General features: G+C 39.4%; 1 protein-coding gene across 6 annotated transcripts in view; it reads right to left on the reverse strand.

The window, feature by feature from the left end:
• The window catches only part of kcnq5a (potassium voltage-gated channel, KQT-like subfamily, member 5a), a 177,101-nt gene that overhangs the window by 35,867 nt on the left and 121,489 nt on the right, over positions 1 to 19,745 (reverse strand). For all 6 annotated transcript variants that reach the window (XM_054750268.2, XM_054750267.2, XM_054750269.2 and 3 more), the window contains exons 2-7: positions 9,243 to 9,333; positions 7,144 to 7,270; positions 4,805 to 4,980; positions 3,506 to 3,631; positions 230 to 340; positions 25 to 120 (exon numbers count right to left, since the gene is read on the reverse strand). In XM_054750268.2, coding sequence (XP_054606243.2) covers positions 25 to 120; positions 230 to 340; positions 3,506 to 3,631; positions 4,805 to 4,980; positions 7,144 to 7,270; positions 9,243 to 9,333 — 727 coding nt within the window. The remainder of the gene's footprint in view (positions 1 to 24; positions 121 to 229; positions 341 to 3,505; positions 3,632 to 4,804; positions 4,981 to 7,143; positions 7,271 to 9,242; positions 9,334 to 19,745) is intronic.

The raw sequence follows: 19,745 nt of genomic DNA on the forward strand, positions 1-19,745 counted from the left end.
TGTGTTCACTCAGTGTGTGTCTACCTGGATAAGGCTGGCAGCTGGGTTCCTCCTTTTTTCAAAATGCTTCTGGCGATGCTGCTCCTGCACCTTCAGGGCAAAACCTGACCCCAGGATGCCCTATAAAACCCAAATTCACACAACTAAATTAAATAAAAAGACCAAATAATGAAGTGATACTCTTTCTTCATTATAAATACTTTTAAAATGATAAATGTGTTTCACTCACAGCTGGAAGGGCAAAGAAGGAGATCCCAAGCAGAGCAAAACCAGCTGATAATAACCTTCCTGTCCACGTCTGTGGGGTCTTGTCGCCGTAGCCGATAGTTGTTAAAGTGATCTATAGGGGTCAAATATCTTCAGTCAGGGAACCAGGATATTACTCAATACTACAGAGTTTGCTTTATGTCCAGCTCTTTACAAGGTAGGACAAACGTTTTGCCATCTGCACACAATGGAATTGTACATCAAGTTAAGCAGATTATAAAACTGCTGAAGTGCCTGTTTCAAAAAACAGATTATTTCCTGATTTTTGGTCTCACCTTTGATTAACAGCAACATGACTATTACGCACTCTGTATGCTCTAATACGCTGATGTTTAATCTCTACAAATATCACAAGTCTGAAGATGTTCTGCTGTGTGGTGGGGTTGCTAATGTCAATGGTTAGCTTCCACTAGTCGACTGTGCCATTCTGTGCCATTTCCTGGACGCTAAACCAACAATGCCCATCGTGGTGAATCAAGATGGATGAGTCTGTGAATGTTAAGTGACGTGTGTTGTAGATCTGTTAGGCTTTTCAAATCCTTCAGAAGCAAATGCAGGTGATAAGTGTAGACCATTTTCATGTCAAAACCCAGAGTGACTGGCTGTAATCAGAAACAATAATTGAAATAAATAAATAAATAATGGTTTTCAGTGAAGTACCACTTCATGGTTCAACGCTACACTAATCACAGATCCAAAACACAAAAGATGAACCAGTTTTCGTTTCTCTCCCTCCTCTTCCACTGTTAGCTTGACATTTACAGACTGACAATGATCCAATGCAGTTCGAGTTGGCATTCGAGCTAGGTTGATGTGTGTCAGTGTGACACCTCACAATGCATGCTGGGAACTGACAGTTCCCTCTCATAGGTACACCAGTCTATAGGGAGCCCAAGTCGTCTCCCCTTTCGGTCAGCTCTTGGGTCCGCAGAACAAATAAAAAGTGACTGTAAGTGAACAGGGCAATAAAAGCCATTTACTAATTCGCTTTGCCTTACACCCTGAATCTGAAAGGAAAGTAATTGTGTAAGGTTTGACTATGTCACCAACATTGAAATGTATAGCTTGTTCAAATTTGTTAATAAAATGACTAAAAATCACAAGTCGCTTATATGATGTCTTATGGTTCCTTAAATAGATGTAAATTAACCCTTTACATAATGGCGAGCAGAAACTCATCTCCTCCAGCATAGCCTCTACTTGCAACATGGCCAGATTTATAGTAGTTTTCTCCATATGTCCTGGAAGAAGGATTTGAAGCTTGCTTAACTAATCTTCTCCGCGTCTGGTTCGATTAAATATATTTGGTGAGATGAAGATTTGTAGTCTTCTACGTCTTTTCACTTTCAACTTTTGCCACTGTTTGAAAATAAGTGCTTTCTTGGCATCAAAATGTGTCTTTAAAATTCACGAACATCATAGGTGACATCCATGAATATCAAAAAGTATCAGCAAATAACCTTTATCCTCTCATAAGACTCCAATTTTTAAAATTGTTTTGGCAGTTGGGGACCCATGGTCTGGAAGTAGACAGGCGTGACTTAGGCTCACTATTGGTCAACGATCTAGGCTTTTGCAATTGATAAATTTTTCAGGTAAGGCCAGGGGAGGGACTTAGGGGAAATGTCAATTTCTGAAACATTTTCCTAATTTATATCATAGAACAGGGTCAGATAGTAATAGTCCAGAGTTTTCTTTTTGATAGCTCTGGCATATACTCATACATCTTTAAAGTTTTGTGTGGCTAAGTATCAGCTTTTTACATCTTATGTAATATATTTTAGTCTCTAAGAGGCAGAAGGACACTACAAGGTCTTGGAGCATGGGAACACACTGTGTCCGAGTCCCACTAGCTTTACAGGGCCATTTTCACCTGGCACCAGAAGAAAATTGGATTTATTGATTGGACCCCATCTCGTCTGTGTCTGTTTCCATGTTTTCAAGAGAGGATATGGAAGGAATCAGTGCAGTGCAGCCAGCCAAGTGTACCTTCTTAAAATATTCTTGTTGGTTTTATCAGTTGCAGGTTCATTAAGATCACGCCAAAGGTGAAAATGGGAATTTATCACTGTTGTCAGATAAATGTGGCACACCTTCCATCTTAATGCAAGATTGTTTTTTTTTCCCCTGGGATTTAAAGGGGAAGTTTCAGATCTGAGGGCACGGGAACCACCAGAGATGTTAGGCTCCATGAACATTTATTAAATGTGATTAAAAAAAAATTAAAAAATATTTATTCAAATCAAAAATTGTGCCCTGTCAGTCATGAATCATCCTAAAGCCTAGTTTAAGCTTCTGCATCGGTGTTGAGACACGCAACACCATTATCTGTCCTTGTGAGGGCTCTACAGCAGGCTCGCAAGTACGGACGGAGTCAAGCCCACTTTTCTAAACATCCATCCAATGAGAAGGCGAAAGCAAGCTTCTAATTGGTCAGGACACGACTTTTATCAACAGCACCGCCATTGCACTCTCAAAAACATAAAGATATTATCTCATATCTAGCGGCGGACATGGAGCAGCTTGAAGAATACCTCACGGAAAAGCTAAAAAAAAATAAATGTTTTATTCACCCGTAACTTGAGGAGTAAAAGGATATGCAGCAAGTGTTTTATTCGTAGAAGGACATGACGAGAAATATAGGATTAAAGTTGGCGAGCTCATGAAGAGGTGGAGTAGAATGAGGGACAAATTTGTCTGTGTTAAAAAAGCCTCTGAAATACAAAAAGCACAATATAAACACAATGGTAAATGCACTATCTTGGGTCAAATACATGATAGGATACCCCAGATCAGCGCTACACCCTCTGCTGTCTTGGAGGGGAAATGCTTTGCAACACTCCCCAGGAGACAGAGAAGTCCAGGAGAAAAACGTCTCGTTCAGTGCTTGTGCGTCTCTCCCTCGTGGAGCTGACACAGAAGCATAAACTAGGCTTAAACCTTCCTCACTCGCCTCTGCAGGAGGGAACATATTTTATGATTCACAACTATGCGGGAGTCTGTTAAATTCTTTTAAAACACTGTTCAAACCACAATACTGACTAAATGATTTCAGTAGTTCCCTGAAAGACTACTTATTGCAAGTGAAGTTGAAAAATATCAAGAGTCTATGCAGAAAAAATTGTGGATGAAATAAAGATGTAAACTTCTATTAATTTGAAAACCAACTCAAATTGTGTGTGTGTGTGTGTGTGTGTGTGTGTGCGCGCGCACACGCCTCTGTGATGTGTGTCCTTACCGTGCCCCACCACAGAGCATCAGCATACGTATCAAACTCCTTGTTGAATTCTTTCTCCACCAGATAGACCAAGAAAGAGGAGAATATAAGAACCAGAAACCCAATATACCAAGCAGTCACCAGCTCCTGCAAGCAAAAACCACAATACTGTAAAATATACTTTGCTGCATACTATAGGATAAAAACGTTTTTAAAAAGAAAATTTTTCATTAAACCCTAAGAAATCCTTCAATATATGCTAATCTACAAGGAATACATCAAGTCTAAATGGCCTGTAAATGGTAAAAAGTCTAAAAGTCTGCCACAGCATATTGAGCCTAGTAAACACAAAAAGGGTAAAACTATTTTACAAACATGTAGCTATTATTGGATACTGCTAAGAATGATTCAATAAAGAAACTCCAAGTGCTAATAGGCTGTGCAAAATCTTGTGACAGCTGGCTTAAGATTTGACCAAAATGGCTATTAATAGTTGTTATGACTCATTTAAGACAAACATGGTTGACCTGACACAGACTAAAATGCACAAGTATTCTCTCCAAACACAGGGTTATCAAGGATAAAGATCCCGGACAAGCCCCCATTTATGTTACGACCCAGCTTGAGGGACCACAACATAAAAATGAGATTGACCAAATTTTGGAGTTTAAGGTATATTTATTAAAAACAACCATTCAAACTGCCCCATCAAAATGGCAAAAGGGCTGCAGTGCCTGAGGTGATCTCCCTGAAGCTTCACCAAGCAGGATTTTGTCCTGCACCCACAGGTTCAGCCACTCACTGCAATCAAGGATTGCACATGGAAAGAGGAGTGAAACACTAATTCATCAACATAAGACAATCTTAGTTTAAATCGGTCTTTTCAAGGATTTTTTCCATTAAAAAAGATAACTAACCCAAATCACATTAACTTAACCATAGTATACTTCTCCATGTGTTTATTGCTATGAAATGTTCAAAACAATATTTGTAAAATATTTTTTAGGAGAGATAATAGTTTTTTTACATTCTCTACCAGAGAGTATAAATCATCCAATTCATGTAACAACTTTTAATTTAATAAAATAAATAAAATCCCTTCAGTTGGTGTTTTTATGTAGTTTGGTCATTTTAACACTGAATAGAATAAATGAGTAGGTGTGACTTCCTGACTGAACACAGAAAAATCAGAATCTTAAAATAACTTACAAACATTATTATGAAGAAATACCACAGAACAGACTGGTTACCTGAAATATCTCTAGTGCAAAAAAAAAAAAAAAAAAACATGTAAGCAGAGCCCCAGCTCAAATGTCCTACCTTACTATGAGCATAAACTACAGATCCGAGCAGCTTCCAGGTTCCTCCCCTGCGGTCCATACGCACCATGCGCAGGATCTGAAGGAAACGAAGGCTACGCAGCGCAGAGGTGGCAAACACGTTACCCTGGCTACCAGCTGAAACCACAGCAACTGAAGCGATAAGGACGATGATGTCTGGAGAGTAAAGCAGTGAAAATTAAAGGTCATGAGTAGCACAATATAAGTAACCAAACTGTAGTTGACTCACCTACTTTCTACAACCAACCAGGCAGTCATCCGTTCATTGCTAAAACAGCTATTGATTTACTAGATTTTTTTCTGTCCCTATTAGTCATCTTTTGCTGTTTTGTCTGCAACCTTAAAATCTTCACTTTTAATCAACAGCTGGAGCTCCTCTCTGATGCTAAAGGCATTTTGAAAAAACAATCTTGATTCCAGCAAAGTGTAATGTAACTAAAGAGACAATAACTGGAAAAAAGGTTCAATTTGTAAATGAGAAACATTAAACTTCAGACATAGATGAACAAAAAATAAACATTCCAGACCTTTTAGTTTATATAAACCTGGAAAACTTAACTTCACTTGTACATTATTTTTGCAGTTTATGTTGCAATGCATCCTGGGTAATGACATCACATGGCTGCCACGGTCTTTGCATTTAATCAAGCACCACATTACCTGCACAATGTTTTCCATTCGGCCTTTTCAGTTTTACGTGAACACACCGACAGAGAGAACAATGATACAACTCTCAATGCACTTGAAAGTGAGGACGCTAATGTGGTCTTAGCTCAGCATTTGTTTTCAAATGCTAACAAGGGGAGAGAGGGAAGATTTCCAAACTAATTAAAAAAAACTGTACACATGAATTTGGGCAGCAGGTTTGGAAAAAATGTTAAGCTTTACACACATTTGTATTTTCTTTGTCAAAATGTTTGAAAGTAAAAGTGATAATATAATCCATGCTATGTGCCAACACCCTACAGCATTGTTTTACTCAAAATATGTTTTCCGTTGTGATAATTTTCATTTTAATGAGTGGGCAGTCATCTTTGGAAGACAAAAAGCAGCAAGTTTTCAAATTCCGCTGTGCTTAATCATCTCCGATGGTTCACACTCAGGAGCTTGTTAAATAATTAGCACCATTAGAGGGCTGACCCGTGTCACAATCAACTGGCCATCAGCTTTATTTCATACTTTTAGAAGAATCTGCTCACTTGTTGATGTCAGCATTGTTTGTTCACTTTACCACACAGATAAGTTGCAAACACTTGATTAAAACATGAGCTGTTAACCAGTCTGAATGAGATCTGATCTCCAGTCAGTCTCTCATATAGGGATGCTGAGCCCTCTCCACGGTGTGGGAAGAGCCTAGACAGTAATTAGTCTCCACATTTTTTGCTGGGTCTAGGTCTGTCTCTGTATCATTTCTCTGCTTATTGATATTAAGCAACTTGACTGAAGCTACTGAAGCATAGTCATTATTGGAGTGTATCTGCAACAGTCCAAAAGGGTTCAGATGAAGGCAACTGGACTTCTTTGGTTTCTTGAAGACGTTTTGCTTCAAGAAACCAAAGAAGTCCAGTTGCCTTCATTTGAACCCATTTGGATTACCATGACCTGGATGACTGAAAACAGTCACCAGCCTATCTGCGGCAGTGTTTAAGTGTGTCACATTAGCCCTCCCTTGGGAATAAACGAACCAGGGAACAGAGGTTTGCTCACTGAGGAGATTCAACAGGAAAGCACCTCTCTGACCAAAGTGCAACAGGCTGAAAGTGGGGGATTGAGTGCTTTACAGGGGACATTTAGTAACCTTGTTAGGGAAACATACGATATTTGTTTTCAGCCTTTGTTCATAACCAAGCCTGTTGAACCCTTCAGCAGCTGTGGTCAACAATAGGATTTAAAGGCATTAGAAAGGAAGTGATGAAAACATAAAAATGGGTCCTTGTGTTTTTTTTCAAAAGCATGCTTTCATTTAGCTCTCCTCATTTTTACAAAAAAATAAAATAAAATAATAATAATAATGAAGATGTACACCTTTGTTTTCGTTGCCTCTTTTCTTGAAAATGCAACCAGCATTGTGCAGCACTGTTTGTGCATATCGACTGTTCACGTGTGACTGAAAATCTAGTCACAAACAAATTTTATGTTGATGTTTGTGTCCCAGAATGCATTACACAAGTAAAATGATGGCATAAGCCAAAAGAGGTATAGGTAACTGTAAGAGTTTCACTTGTCACAAACCTTTGTTTTAGTAGAATATTTCCCTACAGAACAACACATAAAGGTCACTAAGCCCTGATAGTCAAGGTCACTTAATAACATATTTACCTATGACACAGAAAGGCTTCCTGGCAAAGCGGAGGCGTCCTTGCCAGCCTCGGTATCGGCAGCAGCAGCCAGCACTCCATATCCTGATGATGTACTCAAGGCCAAACACTACAATCATCACAAACTCCTGCAGGACGGACACACACGCACACACGCACACACACACACACACACACACACACACACACACACACACACACACACACACACACACACACACACACACACACACACACACACACACACACACACACACACACACACACACACACACACTGCAGGTGATGTTCTCATCCACTCAGGGTATGCTAGAAGTTTTTCAAAACATGGTAACTGAATCACTTCTTAAAAGAGGTTATAGCTTTCTCAATCCAGTAGTAGCATACTTTCAAACTGTCTGTCTGTGTTTTTTTATATGAGCCACTTTGCAAAACCAAACGCCAGATTCCACCTCCGATAGGCTATATGCGGTTCTCTTGCCCTTGTAATGCGTTTAGGCTGCATTTCTGAATGTGTGGGTTGCTGTGAAACTGGCTGAGGATCAGATTAGGATTAGGATGCAATCAAAAAGTTCATATTTTGGATAAAAACAAATCAACATTTTAAAAGAAGGAAGGAAGAAGCCATCTTCAACAAAAGAGAGACAACAACATTAAAGAGACAAAGAGGTCTGAGGTTTCAACTCTCCAAAGATTACAAAGCAGCTCTGGATCTGTTCCCCAGACAGGCTCACAGCAAACAGCATTATCAGACATGTGATCAAAACATCTTGCTTGAGTCATCAAAGACCCAAGCAACCCAGAAGATAAACTAACTTTACACCTATTGAAGTTCTCGCTACAGTTTAAAAACACATCACTGTAAAAATTTGGTTTGAAGTTATAACTAAAGTGATCATCATTACACACTGGTGAAATTACATCTTCGCATTTGACACGTCCCCGTGGGGGGTGGTGAGTTGCAGCTGTGGCTGCGTTTGTGAGCTACTTGGTGGTGTAGACCCTGAATCCAACCCCTTAATGCTGAGTGTCAAGCAGGGAGGCATTGGGTCCCATTTAGGGTCTTAGGTATGGCTCTACCAGGATTTGAACCCTGATCTCCCAGTCCCAGAGCAGACACTCATACCACTAGGCCACCGCGAAGGTCCTGACCAAGAAAGGTCCTGAGATTAGAAGTAGAACATCTTCAAGGAACCAAAGAAGTCTGTTGTTTCTGGACGTAATAGCATGATTCAAAGTTCAGAAGAAAACAACTTTTGTCAAGTTTACATCAGGACTTTTCATTATGCACAGAGCCATGAGAAAGATGCTGTTCTCTCTGTTATCATACATATTTTCCTAATTTGAAATCAGGTGATAAACGAAAAATCAGTGCAAAATTTTGAAAACCCTGCTTTTGTGCATTTCAGTGCTGCTTCTATTGTATCTGGCTTCCTAATTCCATCATGGTTTACTTTAATCACATCTAGGCCCAACTTATATTGATCTTAAACTTGGCGATATAGATTTTAAGTAGCAAAGAGGGGCTTTCATCAAGGCTTATTATAGGTCTGGGAATGCTCAGTCAGTACTTCCGGTACTTCCGCCTATCGATCTCACGCTCCAGTTTTCCCTCACTAGTGAACAAGATCCCGAGATACTTAAAACTCCTCCACTTGGGGCAGGACCTCATTCCTGACCTGAAGAAGGCATTCTACCCTTTTCTGAATCAAGACCATAGTCTAGAATTGAAAGAAGCCAATTCTCATCCCAGCTGCTTCACACTCAGCTGCAAAACACTTCAGAGATAGCTGACGATCACGTTCTGATGTGTTATATATATATATATATATATATATATATATATATATATATATATATATATATATATATATATATATAATTTTATCTTCAATAGACTAAATAATCAGAAAAGCTTTGTATTTACTCTGATTATCTGCCTTATTTGTTTGCACATCTGAAACATTTAAGTGAGCTGTAAATAAAAAAAAAATCTCTCACATAAACAAAAGATGTGTGTGCACTCTTTAGGTACCACATTAAGAACACATTGCTTGTAATGGGTGTTTGGACATTTGCATGTTTGTGTATGCATCCTACCAGGATGAGCAGGCAGTACGAGGAGAAATCCTGATAATTAGGCATGGTGGAGAAGACGGAGAGAACCAAACATCCAAACACCAGGATAAATCTACGAAAACAAATAAATAAAAACAGAAAAGATTGAGAAACACTTTTACCCTCAGAGACGGCATTAAGCACAGTTTAAACACTTCACATATGTAATTATTAATCAAAACACAAGTTAATAGCTTTAATACTGACTAATCTTCCTTTAATTAATGTGATGGCAGTGCTGCTGCTTCACACACTGATGTACAAAAGGGGAACTAATTCTTGTCACATTTACAGCAGCTGAAACCATGCAGCAGAATCAAACTGTGGTGCATGGTGGATATAGCACTGTGTCAGGGCTAATTACTCACTCAACAGAGAAAATCAGTGGGAAATAAACCATGACCATTGGGGTCGAGGGTCGAATTATTTCTTTGAAAACAAAAATGACATTTCAATAACTTAATTGCAGCAAATGTGTGTATTTTTTACATTTTCAGTCAAGAGTGACAGTCCACAATGGGAACGCTTTTACACGATTTCTGAATTTTATGATTTGTGGACGACAAAGATCTCCACTAATAGAAATGGCTGTAACAACATAAAGAATATCACATCAGGGGTGTAAATACCAGAAAGAAGAAATTGTCCAGCAGTTGATTTAAGCCCCACTAATTAATAATTTTATTAGAATTTGATGCAGAAAATCCAAATGTATTGATAATCTGGTGAAAAAGACCTGCATTAAATATTGTTTCAAATCCACAACAAATTACACCAGTCCACATTTAATCTTGTGAAGACAATTTGTTTTTGAAAATTCATATGGGCACTCGTTTAATGAGCTAATACAAAACAAAATTCACAAGGAAGTTTCCAGGCAACATATGCAGTAGCTAACAGTCCCAGCATACCATCTTTTCAGAGTCTCTGTGATTTTTTTTTCAAATGCCATCTGTCTTTCTGACATTTATGGTCTCATTTTGAGCATTTCTTTTCTATCTACAGCATGTGCTTCATTCCTCTTATTTCAAAATCACTCGCTGTCTGATCTCTTTAATCTTTGATGCTTTTTTCCTCCCTCTCCCACCTTGCTGTGTTTCACACCTCCACTCTTCAACTTCCATCTTCCATCTTGTTAAATTCCTTTAGTTTTTCTCTCATTCTGAAGCCTCTCGCCATCATTTAGTATTTTTTCTGGTTCTCCTGTGTGATTGATGCTGCCATCAATCTTCCATGGGCTTCGTGAGAAATGTGAAAAGTGTGCATAAGCAGTGTGTGTGTGAGGAAGGGAGATGAATCCTACAGGTTTTTTATCCTGCCTTCACAGAGAAACAGACAGCACAAGGAGCAGAAGTATAAGGAACTGAGATGTTTGAGTGTTGGTGCGTGGATCATGCATTTCATCTCCTGGAATGGTTTTCAAGCAAATTTTATATATTATATGCAAAATTGTCCAGCTGTTGCTCTAAATATCTGGTTGCAATTTAGTCACAAATTTTGTCTGGTTGAAGCTTCTCTCAAAAATTTTAAAATTTCTAATGCTCTCTTTTACAGCAGTGTCCAAACCACTATAACTGTACTAAAGCTGCAACAGCAAACTTGGAAAACAAATTAGCTTCAAATATTTTGCTTCTTAACAATATTCTAACATAACATAGCTATACATATATTGAGATAAAAAAAAGAGAATAAAGTGGTTCTCGCATTTGTCTAAAAACCTCTGCTTTATGTCTGAAATGTGTTATTGGCAACTATTGGACCATCAGGTTGTCAGTCTCGCCAAACTGCCTCATCCCTCCATTCATTCTGCACTCATGCATTTGGCAACAACACAGCACTGGTATGAGAGGTTCTCTGCTCAATGACATTAGAGAAGGAGAAACAGCTGGCTGCTACCACTTCAACATCAGGACAAACTACCAGAGTCCCAAAAAGAAAACATCATCAGGAAATCCTGTGTGTTTTCTTTTGTTTTTGTATGTTCTTGTATGTTATAAAAAATCTGAAAATAATAAAAACTTTAATTATAAAAAAAGAAAACATCATTTGAAGTGGCAGATAACAAAATATATTTGGACCTAGAAAATGGCAACTGGTGTTTAGCGCTCTCTCGTTTCCTCTAGCAACACATATCTAGTTCAGGGAAGATACCTGAGGGGAGGGGTGAGTGTTCCAGAACCGTGTTTGCGCTCAAAACCTATTTGTTCTGCAGATTCCTCATAGCAGCTTTAAATTGCATTACATGGTTTGTTTTCGATTAGCTCATTTGCCCGATGAGACCCAGCCCTAAATAAAATAGCAGTTTGACATTTTTAGTCAACAACAGTCGCAGCCTGGGGAGATACTGACTGAAATTACAAAGGATTTCAGAAATAACCAATTTGAGAGAAAACTCAGTTTCATCAAATATTTCATTATTATCAAAGTTAGTTATGAGTTTATTTTAGACATTGGCTACTTTTGCATTAATTCCCATTCGTTGACCATTTCCTAGAATAATTTTAAAATAGAAAACTCAGCCAAATTCTGCCTAAATATTTTGAAAACCTTTAGAAATCCCAGAGAACTATTGCAAAATGTCACTTTAAAAACTATTAGTAAAGTCTTGCTGCTTGGTAACAGAATATAAATCTAGTTTGTGTTGGTGGACAGAAGAAATATTGCACATGTTGAAGGTTCAGGAGGCAAAGTTGACGTGGATGAACAGGTAAGCTGAGGTGCAATCAGTCAAGCACACAATCCCCCTTCCTGTGTTTCTCTCCTTTCATAGAAAGCAGCACGCACATTCAGCCCAGCAGAGGGCTTCACTATAGCCTCGCAGGAGGAGCTGTACCTGAAAAACATTTTTTAGAAGTGCATTTCACCGAAGATGTTTAAACTCAGCTTGAGTCTGAGCACCGTTGGACTGATTCTGCAAACGGACCGCTGAATGCAAGCATGGACTGAAGTGACTGTCCTGCAGTGCTGTTTTCCAAAAAACATAAAACATGTAGTCACGTAGGAATTGTTGTGCAAAGAGAAACTCAACAGATGTTAATTGAACATAGCAGATGAGTCCTCTGAAAGCAGTGTAGTGATGCATTTTCTTTAATGAATAGAAATGTTTTTAAAAGCTGAAATGGGGGGGAATAAAATCATATGGCTCACTAGTGGGTAATTCCACGAATTGAATACTCCCCCTTAGGCTTTGTAGGTGGTTTTGAGCCCGAGTGATGGAATAAAAACCAAAAATCAATACAAATGTGAATATGCAGATGAAAAAAGATCATTATTCTGCATTCAGAGGCCTTGATTACAGCCTTGAGTGACATCAGTCCATAAACAGAACCTGAAAAGCCTCTGCAAATCACGTTTAGCGACCTCATGAATAACTGGTGGCAGCAAATACAAGCGGAAGTCGTTGACAATCAGAGAATTTCTCCTTTTGGAAGGAGACAAAAACACCTGATAGATGAGAATAAATAGCTTTTTAGCAAGGAGGGATTAGTTCTATAATATCAGCTGTCATTATTCTGACACACTGGCATGGAAGTGTTACGTCTGGGACTTCTGGGTTGGCGGTATGGTTTTAAATGATGTGAAAGACATCTACCTGCAAGATTCAGTGGCTTCTTTCTCCTTTTCCGAGCTACATTTCATTCTAAGATTTTAAATGGCACAACTTTAGATACCATACCATACCATCTTCATTTATAAAGCACATTTAAAAACGGCATGGCAGCTGACCAAAGTGCTGTACAGAATAAAAAGTAAAAACACAATATAAAACAATACACAGTCAACAATAAAATGCACAACAAGGCAGATAATTACAGTCAATAAAAAGACACATAGTAAAATAATAAAAGTCAGGGATTTAAAAATGCCTGGTCGTAAAAGTGAGCCTTCAGCAGCGATTTGAACCGGAGGAGGGATGGTGCCAGCCTCACCGAAAGAGGAAGTGCATTCATAGTGTCGGAGCAGCATAGACAAAAGCACGCTGCCCCCGCGTTTTGTATTTCATTAATGGAACACGAAGCAGCAGGCAATCAGCAGACCTCAACGCCCGGTTTGGCACATACCTAGTGACAAGATCCGACAGGTAATCCGGTGCCAGACCGTTCAGGGCCTTAAAAACAAAAGTCAGGATTTTAAACTTGACCCTAAAGTTTACGGGTAGCCAGTGGAGCCGCGCCAGTACAGGTGTGATGTGTTCTCTCCTAGGAGTGTTTGTTAAAAACCTGGCTGCCGCGTTCTGTACGACTTGAAGCCTGTTAAGAGCGGAGGCAAGTAAACCAATTAAAATGGAATTTGCATAATCCAGTCGAGAGATGATAAAAGCATGGATTACGGATTCCAGGTGTGCTCGTTTCAGGATCGGTTTTAAGCGGACTAGTCTGCGCAGCTGATAAAAACACGATCTGACCACTGCGTTAATCTGAGGGCCCATGGAAAACTGTGTATCAAATTTCACCCCAAGGTTGGTAACACACTGCTTGAGGTCAAAAGGGAGAGTGGCCAAACCAGAAGATACTTGTGTTGTTTTGTTAGGGGACATCAGGAGTGCCTCAGACTTAGAATCATTTAGCTTAAGGAAATTATTGGCAAGCCAAACCCTCACTTCAGCCAAACATTGGTCTAGAAGAGAGTTGGAGTTTGGTTTTTTCAAAGCCAGGTAGATCTGGCAATCATCTGCATAAATATGATAGCCCAGGCCATATTTCCTCAGGATGAAACCCAGGGGAAGGATGTAAATTGAAAACAGGAGAGGCCCAAGCACAGATCCCTGCGGGACTCCCCATGGAAGTGGGAGGAATGCAGAGGAACAATTACCCAACTGGACCTTGAAAACTCTGTTTGACAGATATGAGCAGAACCACTGAAGTGAGGTACCCCTTAGCCCTACCCATGACTCAAGTCTATCCAGCAAAATATCATGGTCAACGGAATCAAATGCTGCAGAAAGATCTAATAGTAGGAGCAAAGCAGGCGACCCAGAGTCAGAAGCCACCAGGATGTCATTGGTCACGCGAAGAAGGGCTGATTCGGTACTGTGAAGTGGCCTAAACCCAGACTGGAACACGTCATCCAGAGAAAAGCTATTCATGTGTGCTGTAATCTGTGAATAGACAATCTTTTCAAGGACCTTAGACAAAAACGGTAATTTGGAGATTGGCCGAAAGTTTGCAAGGTTTGAGCCGTCTAAACCAGGTTTTTTTTTAAATTGGTTGCACAACCGCCTTTTAAAAAGAAGTAGGAAACACCCCAGTAGCCAAGCTAGAGTTAAAAATGTCTAGAATTGTGGGGCCCAAAATAGGGATGATCTCACCCACCATCTTCGGGGGGAGAGGGTCCTCGGGAGAACCTGCTGGTTTCATATTTCCAATCAGATCTGACAATTCACTAAGAGATATGGAAGTAAAATCACAGAATGAGGGAGGTGCTGGTGGTACATCAGGACAGCCAGATGCTGGTTGCACAAGACTATCCCTAATGTCCCGGACTTTGTTAAGAAAGAAGGTCTGGAGCTCAGCACACAATGACACAGAGGGATCAACACTACCAGGTTCAGTTATTGACAAGATGGAGCTGACAGTGCTATAAAGTTTATGCTGATCACCCTGATGCTGAGAGATTATGCATGCAAAGTATTTGTTCCTGGCAGATCTAACACTTCTCTGATACAGGTCAAGGGCATCCATCAGAAGCTGATGTGAGATTAGTAGCTTGTCCTTTTTCCACCTTCTTACCAGCGCCCTACAGCGCCGCCTGAGGCTGCGTGTTTCCTTTTTCAGCCAAGGATCAGAGGTGGTTTTCTTCCGTTTAAGTTTAAGGGGAGCGACTGAGTCCAGGGCAACAGAACAAGTCAAATTAAAAGAATTTAAAAGCCCATCCACATCCGTGGTGATCCCAGATGAGGAAGGATTGGAAAATTCAACCTCCAGGATGGACAGCAGTGAGGCAGTTGTGGAGGGAGAGATGTGCCTTGAGTAGTGAGGAGCCTGCCTTCTCACCAGAGGCAACATGGCAGAGATGTTAAAAACAACTGAAAAATTATCTGAAAAACTGACAGGATGAACAACCAAGTCCTGCACCTTCAGTCCAAATGATAAAACTAAATCCAGTGTGTGGGAGTGCTCATGAGTAGGAACATTGACCAGTTGCTGGAGGCCAAATGAACCCAGAACATCTGAGAAATCTCTCACCAGAGGATTCGACGGACAACAAATGTGAATATTAAAAGATCACTGATCATGAATGCACTCAGCGTAAAATCAATGCTTAGCCTCTTGTTTCTGTTTTGCTTCCTACTGTACATCAGCTGATGATGAAATGACTTAAAGTGATGAATGAGAATGTGATGATGGGAACAGAGGGGACACATTGTCAATAGTTCTGCCACACAGATTGTTCTTAGGACATTTAACCACTTTATCTGTCACTTACAGACGCTAATGACCCTGATTTGGAAAGATGAGTGTGTACTAGTATACGTGTGCGTTTGGTGTATTCGTCACACATGTTCAAACCTGCCATTCATATGAAGGACAATAAGAAAAAGTAGAAATCTTAGTTACTGACAGCCTAGGCATGAAAACTGATAACTCTTTATTCATTTAAGTTAAACATGAGAAAATCTCACTAAAGCCTGGTTCACAAGGCAGGATTTTTACATTTTCAAAGCATGAGAGCCCACACACATGGTGCTGTGGTGTGCAGCAGCTTGAAAAATTCTACGCACTAGAAATTAAATGGTTTCACTCACAGACATTCCCTGTTCAGACAGGAAATCTTGCGAGATAAAACATGACTTTAAAGTAAACAAATATGGCGGAGGAGGAGCATGTTGAGCGTTTTCTGATTAGCTGTGCCTCATGTTCATTAAGCATCATGTTCATTTGTCCTCATAAAGCAGACCGAGACAATCCAACATGTTTGAAAGTGTGGTGGTCATTTCAGTAAAGTAGCATTTATCTGTTAGTTATAAATTTCTTTTAGAATTTGTTATCATTCCTTTTAAAATAAGTGAAGTTTGCAATTTAAATGTGTCAATTTTAAATTTTTTGGTAAATTGATGTAGTTGTGAACTTTTTGGACACGCCTTAGTCATTAAGCTGATTAGTAGCACATGGGAAGGTGTGTAAAAAATGTTTGTTTGCAAAGTGTCAGAAAAGATGGGAGGATTTGGTTTAATGATTTTTTGACCATTTTTTAGACCTGATAATTTAATTTAAGGTTAATTTTCATTGGATGAAAAGTAGAACATTTTGAATGAATTTTAAACTTTTTTTGGAAGAATAAACTATTTATAAAATTTGCAAGAAATCAAGTCTAAAAGTGCGTGCTTAAAGGAAATCACCCGTTCTCACCAACGGCCTTTAGTTGGAAATCGTTTTTTGGAAGTTTAAAGGCCATGACAGAAAGGCTTGATTTATGATCCGAGTGGTTCTGACGTCCTTCCGAGCAGACTACCAAAAAACGTTAGAATTATCAGATAAGACTATCTTTAAAGGCATTACGGTAAATGTGCGCTGCTTAAAAATGAAGAAATGGGACAGGGCTGGTTAAAATTTTGCATTTATATCCTGCTGTGTGCTGGTCGCCTGCGGAGCTTTAATACAGACTGTAAAAAGTACAAGCGGAACCTCAGACTGGTGCGGTCGGAGACGTGCATCCTGGATGCTTACGCCAGCTCATCCTCCGCCATGATCGGAGATCAGCAGGACATAAGCTACATGCTAACCCAACTTTTTTGCGAGAAAAACGAGGTTGAGAGACTCAAAAGTGAAACAATATCAAATGAAGTGCTGCAGTGTTTCTGTAGTCTCCCTCAGAGAGCTCCACAGGCGGCCATGTATCTCGGCTCCCTCGGAAGATGGAAGCATGTGGTCGCTCGCGTGTAGCAGCTGTTCCTGGTCGAGAGACAGGAGATGCCTGGCGCTCACCTCGCTGGGCTGCCTCCATAAAAATGAAGTGGCAGATTCATGGATCTCTGATTGCAGGGCCATTGCTGTTAAAGGAAGAGACACAGTCCATGGTGGACCAGCAAAGCCCTGAAGTCTCCGCTAACTAGCCTCTGTCAGCTTACTTAGCTTGTGTTTCGGTACCCAGCCTGCCCCACCAACACGTTATATTTCAACCCATCTTTGACCAAGCTTGAACCAGTGAAATAAAGTACAGAAATATAATTTTACTACTGAAAAAGTTGCAGTGATTTCTTGAATAATCTCTTAGTGCAAATAATACCACAGCTTGCACTCTTAATCCAAATAATTCCATGATTAACATCCAAACATGGACACACAGAGGACACAACTAGAGTTCAGTGAGTCAAAATGGCCGAACATCTTCTGACTTGAGGCCAAGGCTTTCCCCAGAGCTAGCTGCTAGCATTATCTTTGATGTGGCTCTGAGGATCATGCTACCTGTCAATCAAATCTAATTATTCATAATTTCATGCATTTAATTGCACCTAAACGAAAGAGTTACAAAAAAAATCACCCCTGCCAGAGTTGCAATGGCTTTAAACTAGATCTGCGAAATTGACATTTTTAGATGAGGGTGGAACTGCAATTTTTGGCACGAGTTGGGTTCAGTTCTGGAAGTCCGGGGTTCCTGCTTGGTCCTATTCTTAAGGACACTTAATAGTTAACAAAATTGGTTATGATAATGAAGGGATCCTTTGTTTATTAATGCTTAATAATGCACTGAGTAACGTTACTAAAGGGATCCTTATTGTAAAGTGTTACCAAATTTTATTCATAAATAACATTTAAAGCTCCACATCCCAAAATGTAGACAACAAAACAAGAAAGCAAATAAAGAAGGATTGTAGCTGCTATTTCAAAAAGACCATCAAGTCTACAAATCTTAAGCTAAAAGGAAGAGAAACTCGTATGTGTGTGTGTGTGTGTGTGTGTGTGTGTGTGTGTGTGTTTTAGCTTGGCTTCATAAATGAGTCATTTTTGAAAATTGCCTTTTAAATCAGAATTGAAAAGCTGCAGCCTTTCCCCAAACAGGAGAAAATTACCATGTGTCTTATTAAAGATTTGCAAAGCTAAGCTCCCTGTGGTGATGAAGTAAATCTTTTTACCCCTGCAGAAAAGGTCTGCCTGGATTAGAAGCAAAGATGTGATTGATCTGATTTGTTTTCCCTCAGCACACCAAGATGGTTTTTTTTAAACAAATTCAACTCCCTTATCTAAATGATCTATACATCCAATGTAGACTCAGAAGCACATCGACTCTGAGGCTGAACAGAATGTAAAAAAATGAAGTTATTTACTGCATGATTAGGAGTTGGTGGGTCAAAAGTGTCCAGCACTACAATGGATCAGGTCACATCTTTCTGAAAGACGTTTTAGCATTCAAATTAGCAATTTTGCATCAAAAAGTGTTTACTCTCTCTGGGGTGTACCACAAGGGTGCATCCTTTGCCCCCTACTTTTTACCCCTAGGAATGCTATTTCAAAAGTATAAAGTTGAATTTCTCAAAATCAAGATTTTTCAGAGACGTAAATTATCAAATGCTCTTCTGAATGAAGTTAAACAGGCTCCACCTTTTGCAATTTTTAATAGAAGATTGAAAATTCCTTTAAATTTATTTGCATTTCAGATATACATAGTAATTGGCAGATGTGTTTTATTGTGTGGTGTTTTTTTTACTGATAAAAGTAGCTCTTTTTTTCCTCTTTTACTCTCTTTTACTATGTTGTGTGGTGTGCAGCACTTTGGGTTATTTTAGTCGATCGTGAAAACTGAAATATAAATAAAATTTATAACTATGTCCTCATTTAGGAACAATTTCCAGCTAGTTCAGTTTAATTGCTGTCTCATATGTTTGTTATCAGGCCAACTTGTGGTTAAGTTTGGAGTCTACCTCCATGAATATGGCAGAGACCAACTACTGCTGACTTAATGCTGATGGATGACCTGCAGGTCAGCGGAGAAAACCATATACAGCAAAAAACTGCAGTACTCCTCCACAAACTGACAAGAGACGCCTGAGAAGCCTCAGGAGTGAGGCGGGTGCACGAGTAATCAGGTCCCTGAAGATTTGCAGCCCAAGCTTTACAAGGCTTCCTTAGAAATATCTTAAAATGGAAACAAAATATGCACAAAGAGCAGCAGCTGCCCTACCCACTCAGTCATGAGTTTCTTTAAGAAAAAAGAAAAGTTCTACACTGAAAAATGGCTAAAATGTTTCATACAAATGATGCTTTCTTATTAAAGAAAAACAAACAATCTAGATGACCTGGAAATAAGAGCGGATAACTTGATCTTTTGTCTAATATAAGCTGAAAGGTTTTCACAGAAAAACCTAAAAGACATTAAAGTTGAGCTTACAGTTCCATTAGATTTTAAGGGAACTGAAGTCTGACTTTTTCTAGAAGAAGGATGAAGGTTACAGCCATCATTGACTTTTCTATTTGAAACAGACATTAACTACCTATCACTGATGACAAAAGTCATCATTTGCTTTTTTTTACTGTGTGGGCGTCGGAA

The sequence above is a fragment of the Nothobranchius furzeri genome, chromosome 12, assembly GCF_043380555.1.
Source record: "Nothobranchius furzeri strain GRZ-AD chromosome 12, NfurGRZ-RIMD1, whole genome shotgun sequence".
NCBI classification, from domain to species: domain Eukaryota; kingdom Metazoa; phylum Chordata; class Actinopteri; order Cyprinodontiformes; family Nothobranchiidae; genus Nothobranchius; species Nothobranchius furzeri.